Source organism: Schistocerca cancellata, chromosome 1, assembly GCF_023864275.1.
Source record: "Schistocerca cancellata isolate TAMUIC-IGC-003103 chromosome 1, iqSchCanc2.1, whole genome shotgun sequence".
NCBI lineage: Eukaryota > Metazoa > Arthropoda > Insecta > Orthoptera > Acrididae > Schistocerca > Schistocerca cancellata.
Genome location: NC_064626.1, coordinates 939,503,224 through 939,524,411, shown reverse-complemented (window position 1 = coordinate 939,524,411; position 21,188 = coordinate 939,503,224). Strand labels below are relative to the sequence as shown.

Sequence of the window (21,188 nt, the reverse complement as noted above, 5' to 3'; positions counted from 1 at the left end):
ATTAGACCATTTGATGTCGCTCGATGTCTATTCAGCCTATTTCTTCCTGTGAATGGGCTACACCACTAGTCATCATTAAGAAGTCAATGGGTAATCTTTGCCTCTGTGGCGACTTCATTGTTACAATTAATGCACAGTCCATGATAGATATTTGCCCTTTGCCCTGCCATGACAAATTGCTCACAAAATTATTGGGCAGCCATTGCTTTTCCAAGATCATTTTGTCAGAAGCATACCTCCAGCTCCCTTGGATGAGGCCTCAAGGCACCTTCTCGTTGTCTTTACGCTATTTGGCCTATAACAATATCAAAGCTGGCTTTTTGGCATTGCTAGCTCACCCACAATTTTTCAGCAGTTTTTTTAGAACTGCTGACAGCCTCTGTGCTCGGCTGCATAATTTACCTTGTTGGTATTGTTGTTTCGGGTTCTTCTACCAAAGACCATCTTAGAAATCTCCAATCGTTGTTTTCTGTTTTGAGTCTGCAGGTCTCAAGTGCAATCTTGCCAAATCGTAGTATTTTCACATGTTGATTGAGTACCTAGGTTTTGAGGTTCCTCAGACAGTTGTCAAGCCATTGTGTCACCTTGTTGATGCAATTGTAGCATTATTGTGGCTGACCTCTATTATGGAACTGCAGGTAAAGGACATATGTAAAGTTGCGTCCTACCATAAGTTTTTACCTTATGCTTCCACTATTGCTCAGACCCTGTATGTGCTTGTGTGTAAAAATGTTCCTTTTTTTTGGTCCCCAGCTTGTGAATGATCGTTTGCTTTGCTTAAATCTAATCTTCACTCTGCCCCATGTCTGGCCATATTTCAGGCAGGTCAGCATCATATGTCGGCTACAGATGTCTCTCAGCACAATCTTGGCATGGTGTGGCACGCAAATAAGCAGACAGGTCTGAACAACCATTTACTTATACTTCTAAGACTTTAACTCCCACTCAGCAGCACCCCTCTCAGATTGAAAAGGAGGCTTTAACGATTGTGGTTGCTTTCAAGAAGCCCCATGTCTCCTTGTATGGTTCTAACTTCTATTTAATCGTGAATCAAAAGCCGTTAGTTGCTTTTCTTAACCTTTTGGCTTCTGTGCTGGACAAGGAAGCACACTGTTTGCATCAGTGTCCTCTCTTCCTCTCCCATTATCATTATCAAATCGATTACTGGCTGATGATGCAACACATCAGCGCAGATGCTTTGTCTTTTTTTCCAATTGGGCTGTACCTGGATTTCATTCAGGATGAGTTGCTTTGTTTCTGTTTAGGTATTGAAACCAGAATGTGATAGTTACCCATCACTAGTGCCACATAACCATCGGACACCACCAATGATCCTTTAATTAGTCGGGTCATTTCTTCCAAGCAGCACAGTTGGCCAAAAAAACCTATGGGCCATGCCTTGGATCCCTAGAATGATTACGTCTCCCTCCAGCACCACCTTTCTGTGTTTGATGGATTGTTTTGTTAGCTATGGAGGATATTGTTCCTCCATTGTAATACCCACTTTCTTATGCTGTAATGTACTGTGGCTTCTGCCTGTCTATCATTGGAGGACCTTTCACACCAAAGCTTTGGCCTGCCAGCATGTGTATTGGCTGGGCATAGACGGGGACATTACTTGGCTTATTGCTGTTTGCACTCATTGTGTTCGGCAACTGTGGCCCCACGGATGTCTTTTACTCTGGTCAACATTGCAGTAGCCATGGGAGTGTCTGCATGTCAATTTTGCTTTGCCCTTCCTAAATAAATATTGGCTTATTATAATGCACGCCAGTTCCAAGTGTAATTGTGTGGCACCTTGTCTGTCCTCATCTGCGACAACCACTATTTCAGCCCTGTCTAAGGTCTTTGCAATTGATGCACTTCCGTATGCTGTGGTTACCGATAATGGCTCCCATTTGTTTCTTGAGAATTTGATTTTTTTGTATAGCTAATGGTGTTTGCCAGCTCACAACTCCCCCTTTTCAGCCTCAGTCTATTGGTCAGGCTGAACTGTTGTGATGACATTTGCTCTCTTTTTATTTCTTTGTTGACTGTACTCAGTGCATTGCTACACAGGCTGTAAAATGGGTTCTGGAAGTACAACATCGACTACTTTGCCGACAGGTGCACATTTGCGTTTCACAGTACTTACTTTCACTGTTCACAACCCCACAATAATACACAGTTATATGGCCAGTGCACTGTTGTTTAACCTTCAATAAACCTCATTAATAGGTTGCAGGCTAGCATCCACATACTGCTACAATAGTTTCCTGTTGAACATCAATGAGCAGTAAAAAACATAACCACATAGTCCACAGTTCTTTCAGAATAATCAGGTACGTATGGAACAGACACTGTCATTGTTTTAACAGACGACCTAATTGTGTAATTGTGTAACTTTTATTTCACAGTTAATTTGAAGCATTGTTGTTCTAATCAGTACAGATTTCTCGTCTGAAACTCGGCCGTGGACTGACTGCCTCTGGACCAAAAAACAGGCCCTTATACAGGGTGTTACAAAAAGGTACAGCCAAACTTTCAGGAAACATTCCTCACACACAAATAAAGAGAAGATGTTATATGGACATGTGTCCAGAAATGCTTAATTTCCACGTTAGAGCTCATTGTAGTTTCGTCAGTGTGTACTGTACTTCCTCGATTCACCGCCAGTTGGCCCAATTGAAGGAAGGTAATGTTGACTTCAGTGCTTTTGTTGACATGCGACTCATTGCTCTATAGTACTAGCATCAAGCACATCAGTACGTAGCATCAACAGGTCAGTGTTCATCACAAACGTGGTTTTGCAGTCAGTGCAATGTTTACAAATGCGGAGTTGGCGGATGCCCATTTAATGTATGGATTAGCACGGGGCAATAGCCGTGGCGCGGTATGTTTGTATCGATACAGATTTCCAGAACGAAGGTGTCCCGACAAGAAGATGTTCGAAGCAATTGATCGGCGTCTTAGGGAGCACGGAACATTCCAGCCTATGACTCGCGACTGGGGAAGACCTAGAATGACGAGGACACCTGCAATGGACGAGGCAATTCTTCGTGCAGTTGACGATAACCCTAATGTCAGCGTCAGAGAAGTTGCTGCTGTACAAGGTAATGTTGACCACGTCACTGTATGGAGAGTGCTACGGGAGAACCAGTTGTTTCCGTATCATGTACAGTGTGTGCAGGCACTATCAGCAGCTGATTAGCCTCCACGGGCACACTTCTGCGAATGGTTCATCCAACAATGTGTCAATCCTCATTTCAGTGCAAATGTTCTCTTTATGGATGAGGTTTCATTCCAACGTGATCAAATTGTAAATTTTCACAATCAACATGTGTGGGCTGACGAGAATCCGCACGCAATTGTGCAATCACGTCATCAACACAGATTTTTCTGTGAATGTTTGGGCAAGCATTGTTGGTGATGTCTTGATTGGGCCCCATGTTCTTCCACCTACACTCAATGGAGCACGTTATCATGATTTCATACGGGATACTCTACCTGTGCTGCTAGAACATGTGCCTTTACAAGTATGACACAACATGTGGTTCATGCACGATGGAGCTCCTGCACATTTCAGTCGAAGTGTTTGTACGCTTCTCAACAACAGATTTGGTGACCGATGGATTGGTAGAGGCGGACCAATTCCATGGCCTCCACGCTCTCCTGTCCTCAACCCTCTTGACTTTCATTTATGGGGGCATTTGAAAGCTCGTCTACACAACCGCGCTATCAAATGTAGAGACTCTTCGTGCTCGTATTGTCATTCTCCAGGGCTGCATCAGCGCATCAGGGATTCCATGCGACGTAGGGTGGATGCATGTATCCTTGCTAACGGAGGACGTTTTGAACATTTCCTGTAACAAAGTGTTTGAAGTCACGCTGGTACGTTCTGTTGCTGTGTGTTTCCATTCCACGATTAATGTGATTTGAAGAGAAGTAATAAAATGAGCTCTAACATGGAAAGTAAGCGTTTCCGGACACATGTCCACATAACATATTTTTTTTCTTTGTATGTGAGGAATGTTTCCTGAAATTTTGGCCGTATCTTTTTGTAACACCCTGTATTTCCTCACAGTAATAGGTGCTGAAACTACACATTGTTCGAAGTTAAATTTACATAAATTACAATTGAAACTTAACTTATTAAATTAACTGAATAAATTGATAAAAAATTTCCTATTAACAGTTTCTTCTACTATGAGGTTTAGGACAAATTATTTGTTTAAATGATGAAATTAACAGATATCATTATGTAAACAATATTTTTGACAAAACTGTTAATTACTTTGGAATTAATTAAGGGCTTTGCTAGCATATTTTTGAATAGAGCCAAATAGATCCTTAGAGAATACAATTAGTTGTTCCTCCAAATGTTTATAATTAATACAGAATTTATTTTTGTTTATACATCAACAATAGAATTTAAGTTACAAAACAATTACTGATTTCACCCTATAACAAAAGATACTAACTAGGAATAGTTGGTATAAATTAGAAAATCAGTTACATACTTAAAACTATGCACAAAATTAGGTCTGATGTTATATTCTTTAAAACTGAGGGTCAACCTTTCTCTATTATGTAAATGCCGATTATATTCACGTATGTTAATGGTAATTAGTTAAAAGTGAAAAAAACAAATTTAAGTAGGCATCTGGCAAAACAAGAGGGGAAGTAAAAATATCCCAGCTTGCTTTGTCACAACATGGTTTGGATGTTTAAAACTCAGATGTGGAAGTATGTATCCAGCAGGTCCCCTGAAAGTGCTTTAGACTAATTTTTGAGTTCATCAATTACACTCGGTTGGGGGACAAGAGCCCAGCAGACCTGCTACATGGATGCCAACCACGGACCTCCCTTCAATTGAATTGCTACATTTGATGCCTTGTGAAACCAATGCTTTTTTTTTCCGCACCTGTGCTTTTTCGGTACCAGTGTTTTTTCGGTACCAGTGTTTTTTTTCCTGTACCATGCATTTTTTTCTGTACCTAGTGTTTTTATGTATGTGGTTTTCCCACCCAATTGAAGGGAGGAGCGATGTACCTTCCCTCATGATGCGCACGATTACAGAGATCGCGCGTCCGTACAGTTCACAGGCCTGCTTACAGAGGCCACCTGGGTTGGCCCCCTGTTGCGCTCTGCTGAGCTGCCAAAGAAGCAGTAATATTTAAATGATCATAAACATGTGCTTGGCCTGTTCTGGAAATTGCATTACTGTTGTCCAGTCAATGCGTTCAGTGCTAGACACAACCTGTATCACTGTAATATTCTCTAGACTGTTTTTTCTTCTCATGTATAAACATAAAATATAGTTATGGTGCATCTGTAACCTCCTATAGATAGATAGAATTAGGTACCTCCTTCTGGATGTTTGCAAACTCTTGATCACCATTGAAGCTAAGTGTAAAGTGGTAAAGGAGCTCATGAGGAAAATGTCAGATACAGTTTGCTTAGGAATTAAAATGTGCCACTTCAAAGAAAAGTGAGATCTAACGTCATAGTTTTTCTATCCATCCATTTTGCATAGATATTATCCAGAGCAATTTTTCCAGTAATTTTTGTTTTCCCTTATTTTCGTCTCTCTCTCTCTCTCTGTCTCTCTCTCTCTCTCTCTCTCTCTGACCCCCCCCCCTCCCCTCCCCTCCCCTCCCTACGGTATGTCCATTGTAGATGTCTTGCTTGTCTCTTTTCTTCAACAGTGACCTTGCCCCTCCTTTGTGCCACTCCTGGTCTATGGCACATTTTTATTCTCTGGACCAATGTCAGTATTTTTATTTACTCTTATGTAACCTGTTTAAATGAAAATGTTGTTCATTTGGTCAGATTCAACTGTTGCTACCACTGCTGAAAGAGAGATGTCATTTGGCGATAGTTCACTTTTTTTTCTTTATATATCTATGCTAAACTACTTTGGCAGAACAGAAATGAGTTCAAAATAATGAACATGGTTAATACAAGGGGACAGAGCAGGAAACAAAACTCATTGCATTGCCAATATCTGTTTCTTTATATGATTTGACACCTCTCGGTTAAGCTAGAGTTTGTTCACATATATTTTGAATTTCCATCTGAATTCCAAATTTTGACATTTCCTCCATTAACGAAGTTGTCATAGCTGCCAGGAAAAAAAAAGAAAAAAAATTGAAATATTGTTTTGAAATAGTGATCTCGTAGAATCAATTTAGTGTCATTGCTCAGTTTTGATTAGATGAATTTTTTTTCTCCAGTGCACATTACCCTTTTTTTCCCCCTGGAGTAGATATAAAGTAACCACATTGCAGTATCGAGCGATTGATTTTTTATTGGTCCAGTTTTATCACATTACATAAATTGTACAACTGTTATTGGAAGGTCAAAATGAGGACACAGTTATGTTTAATATCAACTAAAAGAAGTGAAAGTAATTAAATAAGTAGATATTCCTATGATATAAGGTATCAGTAACTACTGAAGTTCAGGTCAAAAGAAAGTTACAGGAATACACAGTATCAGCAGGATAGTTGGCAAATTAAAAATTAAGTACCTGTTCTTATAATTAAATTTTTAGATAATGTTTTTATTAAATAATCAGAAATTCTTTTACAGGCTAAAAACAATGATTTGTTAGAAATGCATTTAATTTAATTTTGACCATTGTATTGATTAATTTTCTCACCAGTTACATCATCAATAATTCGAAGCAACAGAAAAAAAATTGTCCCTAATGATACTGTTGTTGGGACATATACATTAACCTACCATTCCTTCTTTGTTGTTCTGAAAATGCAGTCGCTAATTAAATGAATAATATTTATGTCTCATTCAGAGGAGCCTCAGCATACTTGGAGCCTCTTAACATGTATTTAATACAGTGTGTAAATGATTGACAGTCAAGAATAACTTTGTAAGGGTGTCTTTGGTGTGAGCTTAACATGCTTGTTCATTTCAAAAAGTGTCTTAACCTTAAAATAGTGGTGAAAGTGAGGGGTCACTTTCATGACCTGAGAGAGAGAACTTGCAAGCTTGATCCGTACTGTCTGAAGAGATATGTAGATAATAGACTGTAGTTGAGGCAAGACCATCACAGAGCGGATGAGAAAATCATTTCTCATCTGCTCTGTGATGGTATTCTCTCAAGTACAGTTTATTACCTATGTATCTAATCTATTATCTCTGTATCAACAATTATTCTCCAAACTGTACTGTTCATTTAAGCTAATGCTCATTCTCAGATTTCAGTGTACTGTACATCAACTTCAGTATATGCAGAGGACATTCTTTAAATGGTTCATGTGTGTGTGTTCATGTATCTTTAGTTGTACCTTTGCATTCAAAAAGTTTGTTGAAGCAGCATTGTTAATGGTCTGGAGATCTTATGTGAGAGTAAGTAAATAATATAAAAGGTTAACATACTTCTGCTGTTCTTGAAACTCTACAGTCCACAAATTAGGTTGAGTGAGTGTATTAATGTTGAGTGTAAGGTTGTTGCTCATGGTTTAGATATCATTTACATAATTTTTTGTGTCTTGCATTGTAGTGGTTTACGACGGTTGCCCTCGGAGTTTTGCTGGTGGTCTATGGTGGGAACGCACTAAGTTTGGACACATTGCTTTAGAATCATGTCCAAATCATTCACAAGGCAAAGCTTCTAGAGCATGTGATGAAGAGTTGGGAGGTTGGCAAGAACCAGATTTATTTAATTGCACATCAGACCCTTTCCTCGATTTGCGGAAAGTGGTATGTCATTAATTTTACACTTTTTAAAGAAATTTTTGAAGTAATTGTCTGTTTGTACCAAAATCATTGTGGCAATTCTAAACACATTTAATTAGAGCTTCTACAAATTTATAGTACTGTATTTTCATCGTGTCCTGCACTTTACAGCTGATGCAGCTAGAGGGAGGGGACTTGAGTGTAACGACATTTGTTGCAATAAAGGTTGCATCTGACCTACATCGTGCAACCAATAAAACAGAGATGTTGCATGGAGCAGATGTCCTCATATCACAACAGTTGCTAAGAGAGCTTATGATGCATGAAACTAATGAAAATGGTCTTAATCTCACACACAGTCAAGACAAGGATTATATCAAGGTATTCAACAATTACAGTTTTTGTGTGAAATTGTGGCTTTGTTGATTAAGACACCTGTGAGATGTTTGTTGGTTAGTCAAAAGAGAGAGTACCTGTTCATTAAGTTATAATTTCCTTTTTTCTCCAAGTATATGGTAATCAATACAAGTTTCTGATTTGGTTACATGAATAATCTTTTATTTCACTGTCAGTCCCTTTGAAGCTGCATGGACTGGCTGATTGGCAATCTTCACTCTTTGTAATGTCTATTGTTTTACTTTTTGGGTAGCTATGGACCACAACAAACTTACAACCATTAGGACAAGTGAAACTATCTGGCAGATAAAAACATTGTGCTAGACTTGGTCTTGGACCTGTGATCTTGTCTTTCCTCCAGCTAGAGGAAGGGGACTTGGGTGTAATAACAATTGTCACAATGGCCATTCGTGGCTCTTGCTGAGTGAGCTATCCAGGCACGACTCACCCTCACAGCTTTACTTTCACAAGTAAATTTATCTACCTTCCAAACTTCACGAGGGTTCACCTGCATACCTTGTGAAACTAGTGATCCATTTCCTCTGGGAGTACTAGTACTGCAAGGTATGTGTGAAAATTTTTGTGACGATTGGAAAGTAGGATAGAGGTACCTACGGATGAGGAGCTGTGAAATTGTGCATCTGGCTCCAGGATCCTGCACAACCCTCAAGTTACCCTCAATAGAGAAGAAAAGCACTGGACACCCATACATGATACCAGCCTAGTGCATGACTGATCCACCTCCCTAGTGTGGGACTGTACATCTGAGCCATGTGTGGGTATCTGGCCAACTGCACGCAGATGTACAATGATCGTAAGCCATTGGACAAATTCTGCAGGTATACAAAGAGAACCCGACTCTGTTGATCAGAGTTCCATTCTAAATCTTGCCTTGCCCACCCTCTTCTTGTACCATGATGCTGCAACAGTTGAAAGAGTACTGAAAAAGAGGTTTTCAAAACACACACACACACACACACACACACACACACACACAAAATAAAGGTTTAAATAAAATGTTGGAAAGTTTGGGGTTTTTGCTGCCAAGTTGTCATTTTACTGTCATACTGTTTTGACTACTATCCCTAGTCATCTTCCTCAGGTTCTCACCATTTGGGCTGCAACCCATGAGACACACTGAATGCTGCCCTGGGGCTGTTACAGAATGAAATCATAGCGCAGTATTTTAAGATGAGCCAAAAGGCCATGTGAACCATAAAAAATGTTATAAGTAAGAAAACAGTTGCAAAACAGTGCAACTCAGCAAAAAATGTCCTAGTAGGCACTAATTTATGAACAGAGGGGGAATGTTGATGTGTTTTCATATGTGGTTTAAGCAGTTCAGAGTGCTGGATCTCATTCTTTACTTGACTTGAAGCCTTCACCCTAGTTAATTAAAACATGCCCTACTCTAATCTTGATTGTCACCTTTATCACATTTTCCCAGAAGTGTGTTACCTGCACCACATTGCTGCTATGCTCATAATGCATTTCATGCTCTCAGGCAAGGCTGTCTTATGTGACAGGCAAGATTGCTGGTTACTCGAGTTGATTGTATTTCTTGTGTTTGTCATAAATTTGTTCAATCATTCTTATAGTCTCCCCATCATATTATATGATTGTGATATGTTGTATAATATTTTGTATGGCTTGGCATATCCTTTTGGCTCTTCTTCAAATTTTTGTAAGATTTTTATTCTTTAATGGCAGTGGGAAACAAATTCTAGGATGTTGTGTCCTGTACACAGTTTAAAGCCAGGAAGATCACAAGCTATGCAAAGTATTAGGGTGATGGGATCTGTCTTCGAACATTTTACATCAAATGATTGCTTAAAATTGTGCACTTATAATTACAAAAGCTCAGACACAAAACACATTAACAAATGAGCAAGTTATTATGAAGACATGGATTTCTTTGTACCTCTTACATCCTGCTCAAGGTTAGCAGAACACTGACTTATATTCCAAGACTTTTAAGACTTACCCTGTTAAAGAGAGAGCCACATGTGTTATGATTCACATAATACACTAGTTCTTTTGCAACCACTGCTCAGTTTTTATGCTACATGATAATCACCATGCTATAAGGAAGGGTGCATACTTGTAACACAAAATACCTGTCCATTAAAGTCTACTCTGTATTATATTAGCTGTGATAATGGTGTCTGCTTCACCACATGAATAACATTGATTTCAGTACAGAAAAATAACATATTACAACTAACCAACTTTGGCATCATTATCAATTTTACTTTCTTATTCTCAGTTTTCACTTGTTTTGCTAATTAACATAGTATCTAGGAAATGGTTGAATCTTAGACAAATTGGCTATTTCTCGTTGAGATTTATTCTGTGACTTAGGTTCTTTATCAACAGATTTTGCTTTGATGGTTATTGCTGATGATGGATGATACATGGTAGTTTGTAATATGATGTGGTGTATTTCTTAGGACAATGTTGAAATATCAGATATGCATAATGCATATGTAAGAGAGAGATAACTAAAATTAGAAATAAAACCTATCTTGAGAATGATTAAGTATATGAAAATTAATGATTTTTCTGTGGTTCTTACATGTATAAAGTACACACAATGAATATTTCTCTCTCCAGAATATGGTGGAAACAACAAGTATCATTTTAGATTCCAAATATGAGGAACATTGGGAACGCATTGAAAGCCTAACTGGTGACACTGCAGAAGATCTGCTCCAGTCTGTTGATAAATACATTGCTACATTAACCAAAAGTCAGAAAGACACTTACACAGATCCATTTGAAATTGTTGCTGACAATATGGGTAGGTTTGTGCACTTTATGGTTATTATTATTACTATTAATGTTGTTATTGTGGTATAATGAACCCTCTGCCAGGCACTTAATTATGAATCGCAGAGTAATCATGTAGATGCAAAAATTTAAAACTACATTTTTGTCCTGTTTTGTGACTTTACTCTCACACCATCATTAATCTTTCATGAATGTCATTCACTGTCTGCCATATTGAGTACTGAGACAGTTTTTACTTTTTCCGTCAGAATAATATTATGAAATATCAGTATGATTTGACAACTAAACTGCTATACTAGCTGCTCAGTGAAATTTCTTTCACTTATTATTGCATATGTCCCCCCCCCCCCCCCCCCCCCCACCACCACTTGTATCATTTTAGATTCCAAATATGAGGAACATTGGGAACGCATTGAAAGCCTAACTGGTGACACTGCAGAAGATCTGCTCCAGTCTGTTGATAAATACATTGCTACATTAACCAAAAGTCAGAAAGACACTTACACAGATCCATTTGAAATTGTTGCTGACAATATGGGTAGGTTTGTGCACTTTATGGTTATGAGAGGTTATTTATTTTTTAAGTGCATTGGAATGCACTGCAGAAGCTATATATCTTTACTCACTGCAAAGTAATTATTCCCTAGAAATTACATAGTAAACAGAGCTGCCCTACCATCTGCTTCTGGTATAACTCCAACACCAGCAGCCAAAACCAGAGTTATTTTTTGCCAAAACCAGTGTTTTTTTTCCAAAAATGGATTTTTTTCTAGATTAATTATTATTTATGAAAATCAATTAATACTTTGGCCAAATTCGATCTTGTTTTTGCCAAATTCGTTGTTAGTTTTTGCAAAATTTGGTATATTTGTTTGTCAAATTTGGTGTTACTTTTTGCTAAATACTGTATAACTTCTTTGCCAAACTGGGTGTTACGTTTTGGACAAATTCAATTTTTCTTTTCCAAATTTGGTGTTATTTTTTGCCAAATGTGATGTTACTTTATGCCAAATGCAGTGTTGATTATTTTGCCAAAGTTTTTGTTGTTGTTGTTGTTGTCGGTGGTGGTGGTGGAGGTGGTGGTGGTGGTGGTGGTGGTGGTGGTGGTGGTGGTGTTCAGTTTTATGCAACTGTCTTTGCTACTCTAACCTATGCAAGCCTCTTCATCTCTGAGTAACTAGTGCAATCTACATCCTTCTGAATCAGCTTACTGTATTCATCTCTTGGTCTTCATCTGTGATTTTTACCCCCCATGCATCTCTCCAGTACTAAATAGGCTACCTCTTGGTACCTCAGAACGTGTCCTACCAACCAATCCCTTCTTCTAGCCAGGTTGTACCACAAATTTCTCTTCTCCCCAATTCCATTCAATACCTCCTTGTTAGTTACGTGGTCTACCCATCTAATCTTGAGCATTCTTCTGTAGCACCAAATTTCAAAAGCTTCAATTCTCTTCTTGTCTAAACTGTTTATCATCAATGTTTCATTTCCATACATGTCCACACTCCATACAAATACTTTCAGAAAGAACTGTTTTCGATGTTAACAAATTTCTCTTCTTCAGAAACTCTTTTCTTGCCATTACCAGTCTACATTTTTATCCTCTCTACTTAGACCATCATCAGTTATTTTGCTTCCCAAATAGTAAAACTCATGTACTACTTTAAATGTCTCATTTCAGAATCTAATTCCCTCAGCATCATCTCATTTAATTTGACTACATTTCATTATCCTCATTTTGTTTTTGTTGATGTTCATCTTATGTCAACTTTCAAGACTTTGTCCATTCGGTTCAACAGACACATTTGTCTGTGTGTGTCTGTGTATGTGCGGATGGATATGGGTGTGTGTGTGTGAGTGTATACCAGTCTTTCCACTCCCGGGATTGGAATGACTCCTTACCCTCTCCCTTAAAACCCACATCCTTTCATCTTTCCCTCTCCTTCCCTCTTTCCTGACGAAGCTACCGTTGGTTGCGAAAGCTTGAATTTTGTGTTTATGTTTGTGTTTGTTTGTGTGTCTATCGACCTGCCAGTGCTTTTGTTTGGTAAGTCACATCATCTTTGTTTTTAGATATATTTTTATTATAACACATTTTTAAGAATTAGGCAGGAAAGAAGTGGTGATGTTTTACTCCTAAAATTACTTTTACACTAATTACCAAAACATTTTTATTGTAAGCATTAATTTTTAATACAATGACAGTTCTTCTTGTACGGTATGCTGGGCATGAGAGCAAGAGAGCCATCACAGTAATCAGTATTATGCTTCAGTGGGTTCCCATTTCTGCTACACTTCTAAATGATACCTTTGAAGCCATGAAACATATTGGACTGAGATTGTCATCAACAGTCACTTCCATTCTTGCAAATATAAGCTTACCGTGACTCAGTATACTAAGTTCTTGTTGTTGCTGCCATGTGTGACGTAGATGCAGTACTAAACTGCAGCACCATGTGAACACTCTTTAAAAAGGATTATGGTCATGGTGAGACATAGCTGGTCATTGTCAAATGGTTGTTGTGATCATATGCAGATAATGAAAGTTTGCTAAATGTGAATGTAACATAGTTGTCTCTTTTTCAGATACACTCCTGGAAATTGAAATAAGAACACCGTGAATTCATTGTCCCAGGAAGGGGAAACTTTATTGACACATTCCTGGGGTCAGATACATCACATGATCACACTGACAGAACCACAGGCACATAGACACAGGCAACAGAGCATGCACAATGTCGGCACTAGTACAGTGTATATCCACCTTTCGCAGCAATGCAGGCTGCTATTCTCCCATGGAGACGATCGTAGAGATGCTGGATGTAGTCCTGTGGAACGGCTTGCCATGCAATTTCCACCTGGCACCTCAGTTGGACCAGCGTTCGTGCTGGACGTGCAGACCGCGTGAGACGACGCTTCATCCAGTCCCAAACATGCTCAATGGGGGACAGATCCGGAGATCTTGCTGGCCAGGGTAGTTGACTTACACCTTCTACAGCACGTTGGGTGGCACGGGATACATGCGGACGTGCATTGTCCTGTTGGAACAGAAAGTTCCCTTGCCGGTCTAGGAATGGTAGAACGATGGGTTCGATGACGGTTTGGATGTACCGTGCACTATTCAGTGTCCCCTCGACGATCACCAGTGGTGTACAGCCAGTGTAGGAGATCGCTCCTCACACCATGATGCCGGGTGTTGGCCCTGTGTGCCTCGGTCGTATGCAGTCCTGATTGTGGCGCTCACCTGCACGGCGCCAAACACGCATACGACCATCATTGGCACCAAGGCAGAAGCGACTCTCATCGCTGAAGACGACACGTCTCCATTCGTCACTCCATTCACGCCTGTCGCGACACCACTGGAGGCGGGCTGCACGATGTTGGGGCGTGAGCGGAAGACGGCCTAACGGTGTGCGGGACCGTAGCCCAGCTTCATGGAGACGGTTGCGAATGGTCCTCGCCGATACCCCAGGAGCAACAGTGTCCCTAATTTGCTGGGAAGTGGCGGTGCGGTCCCCTACGGCACTGCGTAGGATCCTACGGTCTTGGCATGCATCCGTGCGTCGCTGCGGTCCGGTCCCAGGTCGACGGGCACGTGCACCTTCCGCCGACCACTGGCGACAACATCGATGTACTGTGGAGACCTCACGCCCCACGTGTTGAGCAATTCGGCGGTACGTCCACCCGGCCTCCCGCATGCCCACTATACGCCCTCACTCAAAGTCCGTCAACTGCACATACGGTTCACGTCCACGCTGTCGCGGCATGCTACCAGTGTTAAAGACTGCGATGGAGCTCCGTATGCCACGGCAAACTGGCTGACACTGACGGCGGCGGTGCACAAATGATGCGCAGCTAGCGCCATTCAACGGCCAACACCGCGGTTCCTGGTGTGTCCGCTGTGCCGTGTGTGTGATCATTGCTTGTACAGCCCTCTCGCAGTGTCCAGAGCAAGTATGGTGGGTCTGACACACCGGTGTCAATGTGTTCTTTTTTCTATTTCCAGGAGTGTACATGGCAATGGCAGTGTGAATATAGATTAGTTGCAGCTTACTGTTGGTGGCAGTGCAGTAACCAACAATGGCTGCATAGCAATCCCGATATGATTACTGCTCCTGAACAGGCACCACAATGCTGGTGGTGTGTGTCAGCGGAGCAGAAATCCATAATCATGTTACACTATGTGGGCACTGTCATTACAAGGAGCATTAACACTGGCTTGGCACTCTGATGCATTGGTCATATTGTTCTCTGGTGTTGTAATATCTATTAAATAATCTTTTGTTAGCTGTTAATTCTTCATCTGTCTCTACTTAGATCAGTTAGATCAGAAGCAATTGAACATTTGTGGACATGTTTCATGTGTTTAAACATTTCTTAAAATAAATTTTTAAGAGATGCAATTTTTTAAATGGTTCGAATGGTTCTAAGCACTATGGGACATCTAAGGTCATCAGTCCCTGCAGTTGTTTATTATTTACCCCAGACTACTCATTTTGGTTAAATACATTGTTCCAAGAGGAGTGTTTCATCACAGTTTCCACACAATGGATTCACCCCAGTTGAAGTATTTCTGTGCAAGATCATTCATGAAGCTGCTACATGATGATACCTGACTATTCCATACTGGCCCTGTTTTGTGCTTCACGCTCCGAGAGTGTTGTGTCATTTTGCTTCAGTACTTACAAGGAGCTAAAAGCTTTATAGTCCAGTCGACAAAGAAAATTTAAGTGGAAAAAATTGTTTACCCACAGTTTTTTGTACAATGATAGGGGGGAAGTGTCACAGCAAAATTCTAAAAGGTGGGACCAGTGGGGTGTGTGTGTGTGGGGGGGGGGGGGGGGGGGGCTGGGGGGGGGGAGGAGAGAGGGCACTTCGTTTATAGGTTCCTTTTTTTATCTTTTTTATGAATATCTAAAAATGACAGGTTGTAGGAAAAATGTTTCCCATTACAAAATTGAACTACATTAAATCTACAAAGAAAGTTCATACTCATCATATACATTTTTTCTCCAGGACTAATAGTGTCAGCATTGAAAGAAATGGAAGAATTGCAAATTAGTAAAAAATAGTGTTGCAGTGGTACAAAATTAATCCTTATTGTTGGGTGAATTGGGTTAAGAAAAAATATTAAATGTGTGTACCACATCTAAGTGCAATAGAATCACATTAAGAGATAAATTGTGTTCTGAGGGCACAACATGATGGAAAGGTGATTTGCAGGTTCCAGGCATGAGGGAAGGTAGGCTCACAGATCGTGGTCATCTTTCATAGGCTTACAAACGGAGGAACCAGTAGGCAATTCCCTTTTCTCTCCACTCCACTACATCACAGAAAGCAACTACAGGGCGCTGTGCTTCACAACGTTATACTGACCCTTCTGCAACTCACATTATGAATCACTGGCAGTAAAATGTGCTGACATAGTGGGCGGGGGGGGGGGGGGGGGGGGGGGTTGTATGTACTTTCCACAAAGTGTGTCAACTCTGTGTGGAAAAAAGATATGAATTACCAATAATATTAATGCAAGAAACATGTAAGAACAGAAATCATTTAAATCTCATGACACTGTTTTACCCTGTGAGAGGGTAAATTGATTTCTAGTCATCCAGTACGGCAGCTTTAGAATTTTTCTGGGTAAAGCTTTGAGAGGGGAAATTGATTTCTAGTCATCCAGTACGGCAGCTTTAGAATTTTTCTGGGTAAAGCTTGCAGTTTACAGACCGACTGTACCTTCCCAGCATTTCCTGTCCAGTTCTTTCTCGTGAATTGACAAAATAGCTTTATTGAGTTCTTATTTATATAGTTGAAGTTATTTTAAGTTTATTAAGTGAGTAATTATTTCCAGTTGTTAAGTGAGCTATTATGTAAATAGTTCTTTCGAGTTGTCAACTGTCTACCACAGTGAAGGGCCTGTCCCAGGTGTAACATGCCTGCAAAATGTATTCAACTATGTGGATTTCATTGTCTCCACTATCAATGGCTGGAATACTTTTTGCAACATGAGAGTTATCAAGTGTACAACCTCAGCCTCAGAGCTCCCACCTGAAGAGGTCCGTTGGCTTAAATTGGCTCTCCGTGCAACAGACATAGATCTCCTACATGTTATGGAATTTCAGATATTTCAGCATTAGCCATGAATGTGATCAATCCTATTCCATCAAACATATTCACATCCATTTTGGAAGATGTACTCTGGATGTGTGGCAAGTGACTCTACTCAGTACAGCCCACTCTTGAAGTACCAACAATTTTTGAAAGGAAGAGATTTATGCAGCATACCAATAATGCAGTTGTTGGTGAGAGAAGTGTAGTAACTTTCTGGACATTCAGTAGTTCACCTCCAAGTGACTACAATATGTTTTGACTTTACAGTATGCTGTCAATGACAGACAGCATGCCATGTTTACCCATCCAATCCCTTTCCTGCCTTCACTAAATAGTACACTGGCATATCTTATTTACAAATTGAACACTTTTTTGCCATTGTTCATAGGAGCATTGTTTTACATATAATCACAGTTAACAACTGCAAATAAGTTCTCACTTATTACAATGAAAATAACTCCACCATATAAACACAAGCTTAGTTAAGTTATTTTATCTGTTTAGATAAGACAACTGGGCAGGAAATTCTGGGGAGATATAGTCTGTCTGTGAATTGGAAAGCAAGCGTCTCTCATGGTGGGGCTTTCCTGGAAAAATGTTACGACTGTCATACACGATGACTAAGAATCCAGTTCCCTTCTAGCAATATAGAACAGTGTGGAGAGAGTTACATAGAACCAATCTATATCAAACAATGAGTACAAGGAAAACATAGATTACTACTTGCTGTAAGTTGCAGACGGGCACAAGTAAAAAGCACTTATACATTAACTTTTGGCCACAGCCTTTGTCAGAAAAGCAAACACACATGCCACATTTACCCATCCAATCCCTTTCCTGCCTAAATAGTACACTGCCCTCCACCACACACCATTGGGTGGCTTGCGGAGTATAATTGTAGATGTAGATGTAGATGTAGACTTTCAAACAAGCAAGCACACCTCATGCACACATGACCACCATCCCCAGCAGCTGGGACTGGAATGCATCTGTCATGTAAAACAGGAGCAGCAGTCTGGAGGGGGCGGAGAAGGGGAAGGGATAGCAGTGTACGGGTGGGGGGAGTGAAGAGTATGCAGGGATTAGACTGCCAATAGGTGCAGCATTAGGAGGCTGTGGGGCAGAGTGGTGAGGAGTGGGCCAAAAAAAAAAAAGGAGGAAGGAGAAAGATGGTGGATGGATTGGCAGAGGGCGTCTCACAAAGGGGGTGGGAGATGAGGCTAGGTAGGATGTGATAGGACTGGGGGGAGGGAGTGTTGGGTAGAGGGTGTGGAGACAGTATATAACTGTGGGTGGAGGATGGGATGATTTCGGGAGTGGAGAAAGTGCTGTAAGGATAACTCCCATCTGTGCAGTTCAGGAAAGCTATTGGGAGAGGGGAGGATCCAGATGGCTCAGGTTGTGAAGCAGCCATCGAATCAAGCTTGCTATGTTCAGCTGCATCTTGGGCCATAGAGTGGACAATTTTGGTCGTAGCCACAGTTTGTCAGTGTTTGTTTATCATGATGGACAGCTGGTTGGTGGTCATACCAGTATAAAATTTAGTACAGTGATTGCAACAGATCTAGTATATCACATGGCGGCTTTTACAGGTGGCCCAGGCTTTCATTGGGTGAGGGAGGAGGCTTATCCTACCCCATCAGAGGTTGGGCCACCTGTGAAAGTAGACATGTTATGTACCAGCTCAGCTGCAATCATTGCACAGCCTTTTATATTGGTATGACTACCAATCGGCTGTCCACCAGGACGAACAGCCACCACCAAACTGTGGCCAAGAGTAAAGTAGACTATCCTGTGTCCCAATATGCGGCTGAACATAACAGTCTTGATTTCAGTGGTTGCTTCACTACCCAGCCGTCTGGATCCTCCCCTTCACTAACAGCTTTTTTGAACTGTGCAAATGGGAGTTATTCTTACAACACATTCTCTGCTCCCAAAATTGTCCCAGCCTCAACCTATGGTAACATACTGTTCCCACGCCCTCCATCCAACAGTTTCCATCCTCCACCTCCCTGTTCTCATCCCCTCAACCCATTTGTGTGCCCCCCGCCTCCCCCCCCCCCCCCCCCCCCCCCCCACCCGCCAGTCACATGCCTATCTTTCCCCTTCCTCACTCTTCTCGTTTTTTGCTCTCCCATTCCCACTCCCCTCCCCTCCACGCCCTACAGCCTCCTGACGCTGTGCTTGTTGTAAGTCTAGTCCCTGGACACTCCGCCAGACAGTGTTGTTCTCTTCCCCTCGCCCATACACTGCTGTCCCTTGCCCCTCACCTCTCACCCAGAATGGTTATAGAACATGAGCTCATGATTTCTGCAACTGATATATTTGAGTAGTTGACAAACTTAACTATTGAGAAATATGGTTTTAAATATGTTTGAATGAATAATTTGCATTTAAGAATCCCCTTGTGTTTTGACCATAATCTATCTATCTTTCATGCTCACGTAACTGTATATATGTTTCAGTTCTGGGTTTGGACATTGTGACAGCTGAAAGCCTGTACGGTTATGAGACAGTAAGCAAGACTGCATTACCTGGTAGCATGGACCCGGGAGACAGGCGTGTAGTAATACCAGATACATCACAGTTTCTTGTGTCCCCATTGCAGGTCTGTTATTTTGTACTTATTTAATTAATAGCTTTAGAATAATTGATGTCTCATACTTTCTAATTATTTTACTTCAAGAAAATTTACATTGCTTTCTTCATCACTAGAGCCTGGATTTTTATGTGATATCAACATGCAAAATATTAACATTTTTACATAATGAATGTGGGTAAAAATATAATAAAAATGTAATTTCACAAAAATATTTTGTTTCACATCTAATATTTTGTTCCACATCTAATATACAACAATAATTTCAACTGAAATCAACTTCTGAGTTACACCATAGCCTACTATGCAGGGTGTCTCAAGAAGAATGGTCAGTATTCAGGCATATGGCAAAGAGGAACATTCAAAGCAAAAAAAATCTAGTAAACATTGTCTCTAAAATGCGTACCTTATGAGCTATGAACACTTCTACATCATCGATATTGTGAACCAAATCTCTTCTACTGCAAGCTCTTTGCTTTCCACATTTTGAGAGATGATAGTATGGACCAAAACAAGAAAATACTGTACAGTAAACATGGGCTCTAAATTGCATACAGTAACAGCTATGTGAAACAGTTACTGTAAACACATTTCTTCTACTGACAAAGTGCTCATAGCTCTTAAGGAATTCATTTTAGAGCCCATATTTTCTAGACCTCTTTTTTTACTTCAAATGACCATTCCTGTCATGTCATTGAATACTGGCTATTTCTTCTTAGACACCTCATATTATCTGTACATGCATTTAATTGAACCAGAAACATGAAAAGTACATTAAGGAGTTAAATTTTACATTACATAATTTTTTGTTTTGAAGGTCTATACTGTGCTACTGAAAGAAAATTTTCTTTGGTAAAGTATGTTTACTAAAATGCCCATCTTCACTAGAATTACATATTTCATTTTGAAGTGCAGTGTACAACCAGGGACTTCTGCAAATTTTTCTGCAGTCATAGATGTTACCAATCAGAAAAAAAATGTTTTTGTACAAGAAAATGATCTCTTCATGTCACAGAACATTGATGATGCAAATTTTTGGAGATGAAATATTCCTAGATAGATGTCCTCTGGAGTATTTTCTTCTCCTCCACTGATGATATTGCTGATAGCAGAAGTTGGATAGCCTTGATTTCTTGTTACCAAAACAGCATCAGACTTCTGCAATATCCTCCGGACAACATCACCTCTTGTCCTAAGTAGGAACACAAGAGTTCACTGGGACTAGACACACACACACACACACACACACACACACACACACACACACACACACCTTATTCATTGGCAGCTGAGGACAGTGAGGCCTGTGTATGGCCTTATAAAGCCACTGTCTTCATCTGTTGTCACTGGAGTCATTCTGTGAATGTAATGCAGACCAGGTGACTGTGGTTGGCATGCTGACACATACTACACTTGCTGTAATGATCCCACTACATCTGCTGTAGGCAGTAGGTGTAGTAACCATTTGGTTATTACACACCTCCTTCCTTTTGGGCAGAGTGGAGGGGGGAGGACCAGGTTTTGCCGTCCACAATGCTGTGACTGCAGAGGTGTCCATGCCATCCGTGATTGGGATTATGGCACCCCAGCAACCCAAGGACCCCAGGACGACATG

The 21,188-nt window shown here is 40.5% G+C and overlaps 1 protein-coding gene across 1 annotated transcript in view; it reads left to right on the top strand.

The window, feature by feature from the left end:
* Positions 1–21,188, top strand: part of LOC126116362 (protocadherin-like wing polarity protein stan) — a 365,097-nt gene that overhangs the window by 198,770 nt on the left and 145,139 nt on the right. Inside the window, exons 25-28 of the mRNA XM_049915035.1 lie at positions 7,505–7,704; positions 7,852–8,061; positions 10,690–10,876; positions 19,440–19,582. Coding sequence (XP_049770992.1) covers positions 7,505–7,704; positions 7,852–8,061; positions 10,690–10,876; positions 19,440–19,582 — 740 coding nt within the window. The remainder of the gene's footprint in view (positions 1–7,504; positions 7,705–7,851; positions 8,062–10,689; positions 10,877–19,439; positions 19,583–21,188) is intronic.